The sequence below is a fragment of the Lycorma delicatula genome, chromosome 9, assembly GCF_047948215.1.
Source record: "Lycorma delicatula isolate Av1 chromosome 9, ASM4794821v1, whole genome shotgun sequence".
NCBI lineage: Eukaryota > Metazoa > Arthropoda > Insecta > Hemiptera > Fulgoridae > Lycorma > Lycorma delicatula.
Window position 1 is genome coordinate 39,759,058 of NC_134463.1, and position 15,985 is coordinate 39,775,042.

General features: G+C 28.4%; 1 protein-coding gene across 1 annotated transcript in view; it reads right to left on the reverse strand.

Moving 5' to 3' along the window:
* Positions 1–15,985, reverse strand: part of LOC142330640 (rapamycin-insensitive companion of mTOR-like) — a 56,512-nt gene that overhangs the window by 2,609 nt on the left and 37,918 nt on the right. The window contains exons 6-11 of the mRNA XM_075376084.1: positions 15,270–15,480; positions 13,908–13,965; positions 10,322–10,527; positions 7,786–8,029; positions 4,101–4,249; positions 398–491 (exon numbers count right to left, since the gene is read on the reverse strand). Of these exons, the coding sequence (XP_075232199.1) occupies positions 398–491; positions 4,101–4,249; positions 7,786–8,029; positions 10,322–10,527; positions 13,908–13,965; positions 15,270–15,480 (962 nt within the window). The remainder of the gene's footprint in view (positions 1–397; positions 492–4,100; positions 4,250–7,785; positions 8,030–10,321; positions 10,528–13,907; positions 13,966–15,269; positions 15,481–15,985) is intronic.

Genomic DNA, 15,985 nt, shown 5'->3' on the forward strand with positions numbered 1-15,985 from the left:
TAATAAAGTAATACATTCATCAAAAGTAGATTGGCACAGCAAGAACATCTTTTGTGCAGAAATAATCTCTCCAATAGCATATACAGATCTAATTAAAAAGAAATTACTGAAAATATTAGTGTAGAGTTTAGTAATTTTATAGTAGTGAAATATAGGTAAAAGGAAAAAGTAAAAATGAAAAACAACCTTTGAAATGTGGTTTTACAAGAAAATGCTGATAATTTCCTAGGTTGATAAAATCTGAAATGAAGACGTCTGGAAGAGGACAGAGATTTTTGGTGGTTTTATAAAGAAATAACAAAATTGGTAGATTACATATTAATACAACAAATTTGTAAATCTGATGACAGATGGATCATTATGAAGAAATTTATGAAGTAATTTTTAATCATATTACCTGGTAAATTCAACATGAATTCATCATTATCACTTGTGCTGCCAGTAGTAGTAGAGGGATCCTTTGGAAGGTAAAAGATTCCACTTTTTCCAATCTAAAATAAAGCCAAGAAACTTTTCAAAACAGTATTAATATACACTGAATCATCATAACAGAAATCTTTTAACAACAAAGCTGTGTACACAAGCAAATGTAAACACACAGGTGCATACACACCACAGTGAGCTTTCATGCCGGTTCCGAGTCACATTAATTTAAATGATTGCATAATAAATCTTATTAAGACCTTACTAATTAAGGATAAAAATTTATGCTTCCTGATTTTTGAAAGCTCAAATAGGAGAAATATGATTCCTGATGTGGGGGCAATAATCCCTTTAGAAGTGGTAGAGTAAATGACATGAAGTACTGCATAACAAATTCAGTAGAACTTTTCATTCTTAAAAATACAGAAAACAACCAGACTACTCCTCAGCAACAAATTTAACAGCAGTGGCTAAAAGAAATAGTTAATTATCAGATTTTTATTATTTTTATAATTAACTTCAACATTTGTTAGACACTGTTAACAGATATTATCTGAACCGGTCATAATTTTGCCTTTTAACTTCAAACAGTTGTTTGATAATGGTTTGCAGTTCATCAACTCAAACAACTTTGATGTCTTTGCAATCCTATAGAATTAGATTTTCTATGCCATCTAAAATATTTTTAAGCAAGGATATGGTTGAGATCATACTCAAACCTTTTTTAAAATTACATTATCATTTACAATTTAAATCATACTTTTTTAGAAAATTATACAGAATCTTTCCTTCAAACACATTAGTTGGGAGGGAAAGAAAAAAAGAAGGGGTGTTCTTTTTTTTAATAAGGTTGCTTGCTGTATGTGTATATACAAAGGCAGCTTTGTACCAGCCTTTCATTTACAATGAATCATTTGCTAAGTATATGGTTCAACGAAAAACTTGAAGATATACTTGAATCGAGGACAATCAAGTACAGTAGCAATCATACCCTTCAGATCTTCTGAAAACATTAAAATATAAGTACATTAAATGTTCTTATGATTATATTATAATGCAATGTAATGAAATCTGAAGGTACATCAATGAATTTGTTGGCTATGAATGGTTGGTTGATGTTGGGTGTCTTGCATTTTACAAACAAAAATATTTTCAATGTTACATGTAAAGTACAAATTTCATACACTACTTTTCATCATTTTTTAATCTTAAATGATTAAACACAGAATAAGTCAGCAATTTTATTTTAAGAGACACATTTTATATATATATATATATATCACAAAGTTAGAATATCTAGAAAAAGAAATTTATTGTAACAAGAGTTTCCCAAATTCAGTTTTTCATCTATTTTAAAAGCAGGTTAAATGACATTAATGACAAATATCCATAAGTCATTGGACAAAATTTCATAATCAGTTCATCCAGTCTGAAGATAACAAAAACAAAATCGGGCTCACTACACCAAATCCCAAAATGAAATCGCCCAAATACACAATTAGATCATCATATTAACTAACAGTATCATCTAATAAGTAAAATGTGATTTTGAGCCCAGAAATTACAAAAAAAGGTTGTTTGCCCCCACCCACAATTTAAGGATATTTAAATGAGACTAAACACCATCAAAAAGTATCTTTGCTAACTAAGGGACATTAAATTATGTGAAAAATTTACACATAATCTATTTAGTAATCTATTAATTTTTGAGTAAAATTTTGATACACCTGTAAGGGCTGAATATCACTGCCTGCTTGACAGATTGTGACTAAAATTAACTATCTGAAGTTTTATATTAGTAAAGTATATGATTCTGCATAATAGATCATCATCAATAATTAGACCCTAAGTTTCAATTGGTTCTGGTTTCGAACCTAAGGCACGCTCATGTTGTTTTAGTCCTGGAAGATGGACCATGACATAGTACCATTGAGTTCTGGTATTTCTCATGTGGAAAGGTTCAGTTGACCATTTAAGCCTATTTTTGCCATAATAAAAATGACTGATTCACCATCCGTACTATCTTAACTTTGTTCAAATGAAGTGTTGTAATCACTTTCAATAACATAATCTTTATCAATGTCAGCATTATCTACATCACTAAGGTCTTCATAAAAAAAAAAAATCATCCGCCAAACTATTTATGATTTCAGGATCATCAGTTAAAGCATTACTAACACAAGGATTACTATTCATCAAATACAATTAAAATAGTTCCAAAATACACAACGAAAAATGTAATTATCTTTTATGAAATAATAGTTTTTTACCACTACAAAAAAAATATAACAACTTCTAACAAAAAAAAAGACTCATAACTTAAAAATAAAGAAAAGAGAATGAAGTAATTAAAAAATAGACTGTACAAAAAGAGGTACACAGAATCAACAAACATTAAAATATAGAAGTGTACAACATGATAACCAGTACAAGGAACTGCAGGATGACATTACCCTAACAAGCACTGAAGGTAACAAATAACAATGGCAACTGAAAGAAAAGAACACACGCAAAAGGTACTCGGGTGGTGGGGGCATTGAAACAGTTTATGCGCAAGGGACACCATTTCAAAATAGTCGAGTGGTATGACATATGCCACCTTGTGAGTTAAGGGTTTTAATGGAATTGTGAATTTAGAATTCTTGCCTTAGGGTGATTCAGAGAACCACACCTACCTATCAAGGCCTTTTACAATGGTTATGTGAAAAAATCCACAGGAAGAGACCAGAATTTTGATGAGACAACTCACAATTCCTTCACCACAATAATGCATCTGCACAATCAGCTTTGTCAATTTGTCAGTTTTGTGTCAAAAATCAAATGACTGTAGTACTCCCTCAGCCTACCTACTCGCCAGAACTGGCTCCTTGTGATTTTTTCTTATCTCTGAAATTATAATCAGTGATGAAAGATAATCAGTGATGAGTACCTTTTGAGAGTATTGATCACATTAAAGCAAATTCGTCATGGTCCTTACACGCTATTTCAAATAAAGCTATCGAAAACTGCTTTGCAAAATGGTAACACCACCTGGAAAAGTTGTGAACAGGGGATGGGAATACTTTGAAGGGTACAAGGATCAATAATATGTAATAATAATAAAGATTAAAAAAATAAAGTTCCATTATACGGTTATATTCTGAACAGACCTCCTACATACACTTCTTTTACAATCCATTAAAATAAAATAAAAAACTTTTTGGATTTATGTTTTTCCTTTTTTGGTCTCTTGATTAGCACTTTTGCAGAGATCTCTGCTTCTTCAACAAAGAATTATTATTTCAATAAATTAATAACATTTTTAAATTCTGAAGATAGTTGTTTATTATCATACAAAAAAAACACAAATTTTAAATTAATATTTTCCGCAGCTAGAATGCAATTTGTTAAAATATTTATTGTCGTTTATTTTATTAGAAATTTATTCTCTATTTTTTTTTCAGTTTGTTTTGTTTTCTATTCTTGCAAATCTGCTTAACTGCCATACAGAATACATCTCTTACACATTAAGATAAAAATATGAACATGTGATAAAGTAATTGTTAAAATAAGAGAAAAAAATTTAATCTGATAACTACATTAAGTAATTCTCAAAGCAATATTTCAATAGTGACTGTGTTCATCCACCATACACTGGAAAAATAATACATATAAGCTTTAAAATTTAATCTACATACCTGATCTACACCATCGTTACTATACACACTAGTTCGATTTAAATCCTTATCATTATCAGCATTGTCAACAAGCAAAACATCTTCCAATACATCCATCGATGCCAAAACAGGCCATTTTTCATGTCGGTGATGTCTAACAGTGTACCAACCTACAAAAAAAAAAACTTCTGATAAATGATCTATTTATTTTTTTAATGTTCTTTTGTTTTTTTATTTATTGTATTATATTGTGCGACATTTAAGTATTGTTTTATTTCAAAATTTACAAGTAAAATAATACCAATTCAGAAAAAGAACCTTTTAATTTAATTTTAAATAAATTAGTGGATGAATTTTTAAATGGACAGATAATTTATTAAAAATAGCTAAGCAACATACTTAAACCTTCTCTCATAGTGCTGTACTATGTTACTCAAAATAATCTGGCTGTATTGCAGATAGACATTTTTCTTTAACTACTTTCCTTGTAAAAAGTGTATAACATAAAAATACACAGATTCAATTATTATAATAATGGATCTATTAGCTTGATGAGAATATATATTTTAATGCAGTATAAAATTAAAAAAAAAAAATCAATAAACAAATTTAATTTCTGAAGTCAGCAGATATTCATTTCACAACTGATATTTTCTTTCGAAAATTAAAACTTTAAGTAAAATTGTGTTCGGTTTTGAAGAAAAAATAGAATGAACTGGCTTTTTCTTTCATTCAGATCTACCTTACAAGTTACTTTAATACTAGATGGCTTCACTTATATATATATATATATATATATATATATATATATATATAAAAAATGAATTCTACACAATCCTATTTTTTCATTAAATATGATGATATTCCATTATAACTCCCTCATTAAAAAATGATATATATCGCAATATATTATGTACGTGTTTAGGACTCATCTTACCATATACATAAATAAAAAAATGTGAAAGTTCTATGACAAACACCATTTCTAGAAGAAAAAATAAATGAACAATCATCATCCTACTTTTGCAAAAAAATAAAAACTAACCCTACAATTTTATTTATATATTGGATATATTACAAAGTACTCGTTACATAAATGTCAATAAATGATTTATATTTTCTTTATTTATAGCAGTGGTAAAAGAGACACTGTCTCACGAAGTGGGACAAGAGTGAGACATTCGTAAGAGTAGTGTCAGTGGTAAACACTGACACTACTCTTACGAATTTTCAACTTGACTTTATTCCATTAAAAAATTATATATATAAACATATTATATGCATGTATACAACTCATCTTATGCAATCTGTACACGAAATATGAACTACACGTCATCATATTTTTGAAAAAAATAAAAAATCTAAACTTACATTTTAATTATTTTTTGGATATATTACAAAATATTCATTACAGAAATGCAAATAAATGATTGATATTTTATTTATTTGTGGTGGTGGGAGAAGAAATTGATTTTCTTACTTATTTTCAAATTGTCTTTATTCTATTAAAAACTGATATATAATGCAACATATTATATATATATATATATATATATGTATGTGTACGACTCATCTTAATTTTTATGTATATAAAATACGAGAAAGTTCTTTGACAACAATCATGTCTAGGGAAAAAGAAATAGGAACTTTACATCATCTTATTTTTGTAAAAAAATAAAAATCTAACCATACGTTTTTATATATTTTTTTGGATAAATTTCAAAGTACTCGTTACATAAATGCAAATAACTGATTGACAGTTTATTTATATGTGGTGGTGGGAGAAGAAATTCATTTTTTTACAAAATTTCAAATTTACTTTATAATGAATATAAATAGCTTTACTATGTTCAAACAAACCAAGTCTCCAGCCTCGAATAAACATAGTTTTACAAATTTAACATTCAGATAAAATCTTATACAACTCATTGGAACTTTCTCCTTAAGAAAAATAGTAGGATGTAAACAAAGTATTCCAGCTATAATACAACTCCCAAAACCATTCCACCAGTTCATAAAACTTGAAAAATATGTTCAGATTTGTGTACTGTGTAGCTCTAAACAGATAAAAAGTACGTCAGAAAGAGAAATTAGGTCTTTATTCAAGTGTAAACAGTTTAATCTCCCATTATGTTGAGTTTGACATTTCCTTGAGTATCATGAAGAGAGAGGTGTTGAAGTGTCCCAATAAAAAATAATTGAATTTTTTATTAATTTTTTATATTAAGTAAAGGTAGGTCTTTTAGTACAGACCAAATTTTATTGCATTAGTGATATAATAAAATATACACTGTGTGAGTCTTAACTCACACAGGTAGGTTGATTAGGATCAACCCACAATCAATGTTTCTTTAGATTAATAGTTACCACCATTAGATAGTTGAAATAATGACCACGAGAGAGTTAAATAAAAAACGTATTCTATTTTTATTACAAAATTTAAAAAAATGTCTTAACCCATTAAATAGTTATAAACAGCTTTCTTTGTAATAGTAAAAATTAATAAATTAAATATTCATAAATCTATGGTGATGATCATAAGGCCTATGATTGGATTTCCATCTTAGTATGATAGTTGTATATACGATGATTGCAAATGAATGATAGTGCGAAATGCGAATGATAGTTTTATATGATGTGTGCAAAACTGTACAATTTTTTTTTGATTCTAGAACTTATAATAGGATGGAGATTTAATTGTGGGTCTTATGAACAACGATGCTTATAACATTGTAACGAGAAAAATAACGAAAACAAAATATTAGATGAAAAAGTAACATTAAAGAAGTTTTTTTTATAATTTGTTTTGTATGTTTAAAACAATGAAGGATCTACAAATTGCGAAATACAGTGTATCTGTTCAATTTTTGAACACAAGAAAGTAAAACCAGTAGATTTTCATAAACAAAATAGTGAGGTTCACGATAAAAATGCTACGACTGATGGAAATTGAGAGACAACAGATTACAAAAGACAGTTTGACAGTTTAACAAAAACTAAAAATATAAAGAAAAATGAACACAGAAAGCCATATGTTGTTAATAACAATTTGATACGGCTCATACACAAAAAAAAAATTGTAGGAATAAACAGTTTCTAATCTCATGCTGCTGCTGCTGAACACAAGTAATTTAACATATCATTTTTGACTGGTAACAAATGGATGATCATCTTTCTGAAGCCCAAATTATCACAGAATAACTTTCATTTGCAGCCTGAAGACAATGGTGAAATCAAAAGAATTATGTAACATCAGCTGTCTTCAAAGGTAGGATCATTTTATGAAAAGGATATTCAGAAATTGGTTCCATACGTGACAAATGTCTTAATCTCAGTAGAAACTATACTGAAAAATAGTAAGTAATGGTCATTCTTGTAATAAGAAGACTGTCTAAAAATAAATTGTAATTATTTTTTAATAGTCTAATGGTGATTCCATTCTGGACATGCCTCCTGTTATAATTTACCTTTATTTGATTAATACGCAAATATTTACGGTTTGTGGTTATGGTTTATTTATTATGGATCTACACTATAAATAAAAAAACAATGTAAAAAATCATAACAGTAAGCCTGTTGTCTTATACAGTACATACATTTTTTCCTAAACTCAATAATCAAATGTAAAAACTATTCTACAATCACATCACAGTAATTATCATAGGGATAAGAAATAAAAAATAAATAAATAAAAAACAAAACCTACCAGCAGATCTTAAAGTAGTAGCTCCTTCTGGATTTGTAGCTGTAATGCTAAGTGCATAAAATGCAGTAGCTCGAACAGAATACACTTGGGAGAAACGAACGGTATGAATCATCGCCATCGTAACACGATTATTTCTAGCCCACTTAGCCCCTTCTGGTGAACAGGAGATATGACCTAAAGCCCATAATGCAGCTTTCAACTGTAAAATTTCATCATCCGTACGACAATGACCGAGTATAACAGTCTGCAATAAAATATATAATAATCAATAATTAGTTGATAAAAGTTCAAAGATTAAAAATTACTACAAATGAAAAGTATATCTCCAAAAAAAAAAAAACTACAGAAATTGAATATCTATGTACAAGAGCAAGTATATTAGCTAAGTACATTTAGTTCATTAAACTAGATTAGGTTAGGTGTTCATTTACTGTCACTAAATGAATACAAAGGAAATGCATTCATGAAAGGAACGCAAAGGAATGAAAACTACTGAATGCAATGGATTGCTTTTTGTCAGCGATATGAAGTCAAGCATCATCTCGATGCTACTTATAGGCTTTATGATTCAATCACTATGGTATAATGTCTTATTTTGGCGAATATCAAAAAACCTTTTGTTGTATATTTCATGACGTATGAAAATTCCAGTTTTCTTGCTATTTTCTAGTTTAGTTTTATTAAAGAAATTTTTCCTTTTGAAGTTTCCATATCAGGCCAACATTTTTTTGTTGTTTCTTGTTTTGTTTTACAAAAATCAGAATATATACGTTCAGATCAATTTTAACAATTTTCTCATTAAAATATTCAAATAAAATAATTTATAATTCTATTGGATTTGAGTTTTTCCTTCAGTGATCACAATAGCTCACAGTAATTTTAACTATTCACTGTTTCACCTTTAGGTGTAAAATGAATAAAAACTGGACTTTCCTACAATGTAATCATCAACTTTAGTGAAAATATGTGAATTTAACATTTCTTTTCCATAGGAGTTAACAGATGTTTCCAGACTAAACTTGTTGCTTACTTTCTAGTTAAAAGTGATGAACACATATCCCATCAATGGTAATTATCCAATTCAGAAATGAATTTCCCGTCATCCTTAGAATGCTTTACGAAAATTTTCAAATAATTCTCTTTAAAATGTCTTCAGTTAACATGAAATACAATAAGCACAACCTTTTTGAAAGTTTAAAGAACCAAGGATGTTTGTACATACTGAGGTATGGCTTACACTCAACTCACAATTTCACCAACTTTAATTTGTTGATTATTGTGGACCATTTTTCTTTGCAACTTGTAATTATTTTGATGTGAAGAGAAGACGTATCTTTTTGTTCATCAAACGAATAAATCCTACCTTTATAAAAGTGACTAATTGATTCACATATGTTGCTTCCATTCAAACAATTTTCTCCATATTGCAGTTGCAGTCTCTGAATAATCTGATGGTTTCACCCTCCCTGAATTTTGAAAATGTATCACTGCTCATATCTCTTCTTCGGTGCAATCAGACATAGTACCACTCCTTTTAAATCCATTTATAAATAAAACCACAAACTGCTAAAAATGAAACAATACTTTCAATATATAAACTGTATGAAGTTATGATTTACCAGAACAATCAGTGTTGTGAGAAATATAATAAAAAGAGAAATAAAAATTTTCCTTTAGTTTTTAACTATCCCTTATATATAAAAAAATTACTATTTTAGTAACAGAATTTTATAATCTCAATCTTACATATTTAATTTTCAAATGCCTCTAATAATATTTACTATTTAATATTAATATTTATTTATTTAATATTCAAAGGCTGATTTAAAATATATATATTCAATTTATTTAATATATGGCAACCATTTAGAAAACAAGATTGTTGGTTTTATTTTTCAGTAAAGGTAGAAACATGCTTTTTTTCATTAAACAATACCATCATTATAGTAATGCATAGTTTTATAATTTTAATTAATAGTGGAGAAACGACTGAATTTCCCCTTAAAACAGCTGGAAATCTCAACCAACTCTTAAAAACAAGTTCAGTCATTCACAAAAGCATGGAATACAGTACTGAACTCATTCTTGTCTATCTGACTTTTGATTAGGTTGATTTTATTGTGATACTGAAACAACCATTAGGAAAATTTATAGACAGACTTAAATGATAAAGCTCTGTTTTTACATACATTAAACTAAAAATTTCTATATTATCTTTAAACAAAAAGTTATTAATGCTACAAAACATTAAAATTGCACTATTGGAAACACTACCTTCTATGCTTATTTTTTTTGTAATTTTTATATTTTCTTTGAATGAATAGCAAAGCACAATAATAATGTGCAAAAAGAACAAGATTTAATAGCTATCAAGTACATTTTTTTTAATCACATTTTTCGTTAAGATATAACTTCTAAGGCAATCAATCTTTTATCATCATATTTTTGAGCTGTATTAAATTTCTCTGACTGAGTATTTATCTTAATTATCTAGATATAAAAAAATAATAATAATAAATAATAAATTAAAACTAACTTTAATTGATTTTTGTATATTTTCATCTTGTTTTAATGTGTTAAACCCAGCTTCATGTTGGGTCAACTGTCCGTACAAGTGTGGTGGTAGAAAAACATCACTTGGTGAATGTTTGGCACCACTTATTCTAGCACAATACCGTCCATCTTCACCACGTTGATGAAGTGTCAATGAATCGCATAACTGGCTTTCAATAAGACACATATCTGAAATAAAATATTGCAACAAATAAAAATAAATAACCCAAAAGATAGATGATATAAGATATTAGATAAGATAAACTTATTTTTGTAATCAGCAATAAGGAAATATCATTTATTGAATAACAAAAGGGGCAGATGGTTTGATATTTTTAAATAATTAAAATATACAAAATTCTTAATTATGTATAAGGGTCATTCAATAAACAAATATTTTTAGTAAAGGTAAAGCTTAATGCAGGCAATTGAAACTTTTTTAAATGATGGTTGGCAATCTTGGGAAGTGTTAGTCAGCTGGTCGATTAATATTTACATAAACATAACCTCTAAAGTCTTAGTTATGATGGCCTATCTACTTTTTAAGAACAGCGTTCTGTGATCCAATTTTTACTTTCAGAAAGTGTACAACCATCAGAAATATTCCCTCAGATGAACAAACAATACAGCAGTAGTTGCATGAACTGTGTGACTTTTTACGCATAAGTGGAACAATTTTAAAATGGCGGCAAAAGCATGGCTGACAAGCACAGTTCTGGGTGGCCAGAGAGAGTGTTGACTTTGGTATTAGATTCTCGTATTGATTCACTTATCCAAGAAGACTAACGACTTACAGTTAAACAAATTGTTGAAAAATGTAATAAGAATTGTGCAAGGTAAGTTCCCAGAGAGCTTACTGTTCATCACAAAGCTGAGAGATTTCACTTTTGCACTGAACTCAAAAATTGTTTCAATAATAAAGGTGACACAATTTTGAACAGGCTTTTAACCTATGATGAAATTTGGATACATCATTTTGAGCCGGAGTCCAAGCGTCAAAGCATGCAGTGAAAACACCCTGAATCACCTGTCCAAAAGAAATTCAAAACGCAACCATCAGCTGGTAAGGTCATGTTAACCATCTTTTGGAGTGCTTATGATCCGATTTTTCTTTGATTAATTGGAGGAGCAACACACTATCAACAGCTTATACTACTCAGCCATGATTGAGAACAAAGTCGAGCCTGCAATGAAGAGGAAATGCCCAGGATGGTAGAGGAAAGGTGTGCTTCTTCTTCAAGACAACATTCAAACTCATACAGAACAACTGATGCTGAAAACTATTGGCAAAGTGGGTTGGAAGCTCTTATCTGTTTGGTCTGATGAAAGAAGCTTTGCACTGGATCAAATTCAACAACAACGAAGAGATAAAGAAAAAAGTACAAAACTGGCTTCGAGATCAAGGTAGAGAATTCTTCGTTGAGGGAACAAGAAGAATTGCAAAAAGATTGGAAAAGTGCAGAGAAGTTGGTAGGGATTACATGGAAAAGTAGACAAAAAATTGTATTTATTTAATAAACCATTTTTGCTGAACAGTTATTTGTATGTTTAATTATTGAATAACCATCATTAAACATTTATTTTATCTAAATTTTTTTTATCAAAGGAGGTATTTCTATGAGAAACACTTATTCTTTATGTCTTTCTTGAAATAAACTTTTATCTTATTATAATCTACACTAAAAGCGAGATGACTAGTCCATGTGCAGAGTATACTTATAATCTATAGTTAACTTAAATTGGATAATCTCTCCCACTGCTGACTTGAATAATCTAATTTTTAATGTATCACTTTTTAAAAATGTTACTTTTAATATCATTATTATTAATTTTGATTTATAAAATGTAGAAGTAATATAAATATAGAAGTAATATATAATATATTAATATATTAATATCATTATTATTAATTTTGATTTATAAAATGTAGAAGTACATTTCTTTAGAGGTTTTAAATTGTTTTGTTTTATTCATTTACTATTTTTCATTGTCAATATTAATTAAAAATATAAATTTCCTTTTGCATTTATAATCTTTTTTCTTTTTCCTGTTTAGCCTCCGGTAAGTACCGTTTAGATAATTCTTCAGAGGATGAATGAGGATGATATGTGTGAGTGTAAATGAAGTGTAGTCTTGTACATTCTCAGTTCGACCATTCCTGAGATGTGTGGTTAATTGAAACCCAACCACCAAAGAACATCGGTATCCACGATCTAGTATTCAAATCCGTATAAAAATAACTGGCTTTACTAGGACTTGAACGCTGTAACTCTCGACTTCTAAATCAGCTGATTTGGGAAGACGCGTTAACCACTAGACCAACCCGATGGGTTTTGTATTTATAATCTACTTTTATTAATTCCCACGGTATCTACTTTAAATTAAAATTGACATCTAATATTTGATTTTTTATTTTTATTAAATTGTTTTTGAGTAATTTATATTGTTTTTAACTTCAATTAATGATATTACCTTTTTAAAAAAATGCAGTTTTTAATCAATGCAGCATTTACTAAAACCATGTTTTATGAAACTGATGAAATTATTCTGGTCGTTTCTAGTTAGGTATTTTTTTTATATCAGGCAAAAACTTATTAATATCATTATTTTAATAGTAATACATTTCAAATTCAATTTACATTATAGAGAAGAATATTTTATAATATTGCTACTACAAATATGTATCAAACCAAGTAGCCAATCACTGTTATATCAGTCTAGTTATATGGACAATCTATTTTGTAGGAACCAGATATGGGAGGTTTCACTATATTTTTGTAGAAATACCTAAAATTTCACCAAATACAATTAATAAATTTAAATTAATGAACCACTCAAAACAGGTATTCCAGTCATTAACTGAACCTTAAAAGCAAGATTAATTTAAAGTTTAAGATAGTTAAACAAAAACATTAGTTTTGTAAACTAAAACTTGAATAAATTCATCGAAACATAATCAGTAAAAAACAAAATTATCTTTAGTAATCAAAACTAATTCTTCACCACTGGTACCATGACAAGATATAATTTTTGTTAGAGCCATGTTTTTGGAGTAATATTTTTAGTACGTGTGGGTGAACGAATCATATGACAATCAAGAATCTTACATTTTCAGTACGCTTTTATTTACTTAAGGCTGACAACCTTTTATTATGACACCTTTTGTGGCTTTGTGTTAGTTATATTACATAGGCTAGTGTGTAAAGCTAATTATAATCTGATGCCTAAAGGCATATAGGGGACAGAACTGAAAATACTTGGTATTAAAATTTTATCAATACAGCTAGATTTTGATCCATCAATCTTCCACAGATAGAGGCATATTAGAAACAACTGCACCACTTCTCAATGAATGAACCATATAACTTTGTTTAATACTATTTTTTCTACAAAAAATCAAGATTATTTTGAATTTTGAACAAAAAAGATTTAATTGTAAATAAAGTTTACTGCATACCTTTAATTATAATGAGTAGCCCAACGTTCCAATTGTGTAGAAACAAAATTAGCTTCTTGTAAATACATAAAACCTTCAATAGTCGATAGAAAACAAATTAAAAGCAACAGACCACTATCACCAAGATGTAATAGAGATGGACGTAATTTAACAATAGCTTCCAAATACTCCTAGAAAGCATCACAATAAATAAAGAAAGCATTACAACAAATAACTACAAAATATAGTACATTAATAATAACAATATATTTTAATAAAATTGATATGTCTGGCTGTTATCATGCAAAACTATTAATTTTTTTAATAAACTAAACTAAATACTTATCAAAAAATAAGTTAGATGATAAATCAATCAAATCTCATTCACTGAATATGGCTATAACAGTGATTGAAAGTAATTTTAGTTAATATGATGTAAGCTTATTACTTCAAAAAATTTGGTTCAGTTTGTAATTAAAATATTAATAGTTTTAAAACATTTTCAACATAAAAAAAAAATAATAATAATTTTTGAGTTTTTAAAAATTTTTTACAACTCATATACAAAAGTTTTATCTAGTTTCCAGAGTGACTGGAAATACCACATTTAAAATAAGCTGTGTATTTCATGATTTAAAATGTTACAGTATACTGTTAGAAGAGAAACATGATCGTAAGGAATAATTACCCATATAATAATCTCAGGAAAACATGACAGTTGATTTTAATATTGTACGCTACATCTAACTTCTGTCCCATGAACTAAGTAATAAAATAAAAACAAAAAAAAAATCGCCTGATGACCAGGAAAATATCACCAGTAGAGAATAGTAAAATTTTATCTGGTGTAATGAAAGAGCTTAATATAGGAATGTGAAAGAAAAATAAATACTGCACAAAAAGAGATTGCTGATACAAAGTGAGCCACAATAGTAATATATAAAGGCCATTTTTTATTACGCAATAAGACATTTTTTTAAACTAATTTATTCCAGTGGATGGGCGACTGAGTAATCTATCAACTCAGACGGACGTATTTTTATCTCTTACTCTACTTCTCTCTCACCCTCACCCTTTCACTTCCTCTCTTTCTCAATCAGCTCTATCTTTATCAAGTCGCATGATTCAACAGAACTCGAGCCCCTTTACAAACATATATGGGCATGTACTATTCTTACACATATTTTCAGTGTTAAATATGTTATTTAAAACTTTGACCCCCTTTGGAGGGCTACCCTATGTTTCAATTAAAATTTCCCAAAAGACGACCCACAAATTTTTTATGGAAAATCCAAATCAGGTCTCAAAACCCAAGGGTAAGTAGCTGGATTCATCCAAACTGAATCAATAGATTACTCAGCATCAATTTTTTTTAATTTAAAAATTAATATAAAATTATTTTATTTGAAATTATGCAATAATCAAGTTCATTTAAATTATTTTTACTTTTGTTTCTAAGACAATTTCACCACTTAAATAAGACAGTTGTGGTTACCTTACAGTCACAAGCTTCATCAAAAGCGAGTATTGCAGCATTGACAACAGCTCTATCTTCATCATACAGTCGACCTAATAAAAGTTTGACCACCCAATCTATCATATCAGCATTATTATGTAGTGGAGTTCTCAATATGACATGTAATAACTTAGTACAATATAAACGGCATGATAAATTCTGTGATGAAAGTGCTTTACTGATAATCTTTCTGTAACCAAAAAATAGAAAATAAACAATTATTTTTCAGTAATTATTATTTCTTATGTATAATAAAATGAGTAGAATACTAGATTAAATATGCAATTAAAAGAATGAAATTTTTAAATACAATTCTAATCTATGCATCCAGAAATCAGTAATCAACAAAATTACTAATTCTGTAACTATTAGAATTGTTTGACTTGATTTTAAAAAAATTGTACATGAAAACCCGTAAAAAAATAATTCACAGCCAATTTTTCAAATTTCAATAAAAGTGTTATGTAGTAAGATGAATTAGGTGCCAATATCTTATGGTTATAAATGGAAAACAAGTTACATCTGACAGGGTATAAAAACTTCTAAAAATATCAAACATACCATGCTTACTTATATTCAGATTGTTCACCATACAAACTGGCTACAAATTGAGTGTCATTACAGAAAATAATTCTCACCTCTTCCTCTTGTATTTTAGATGGTTTATGCACGTCATTCATAAGAAGACTGACACA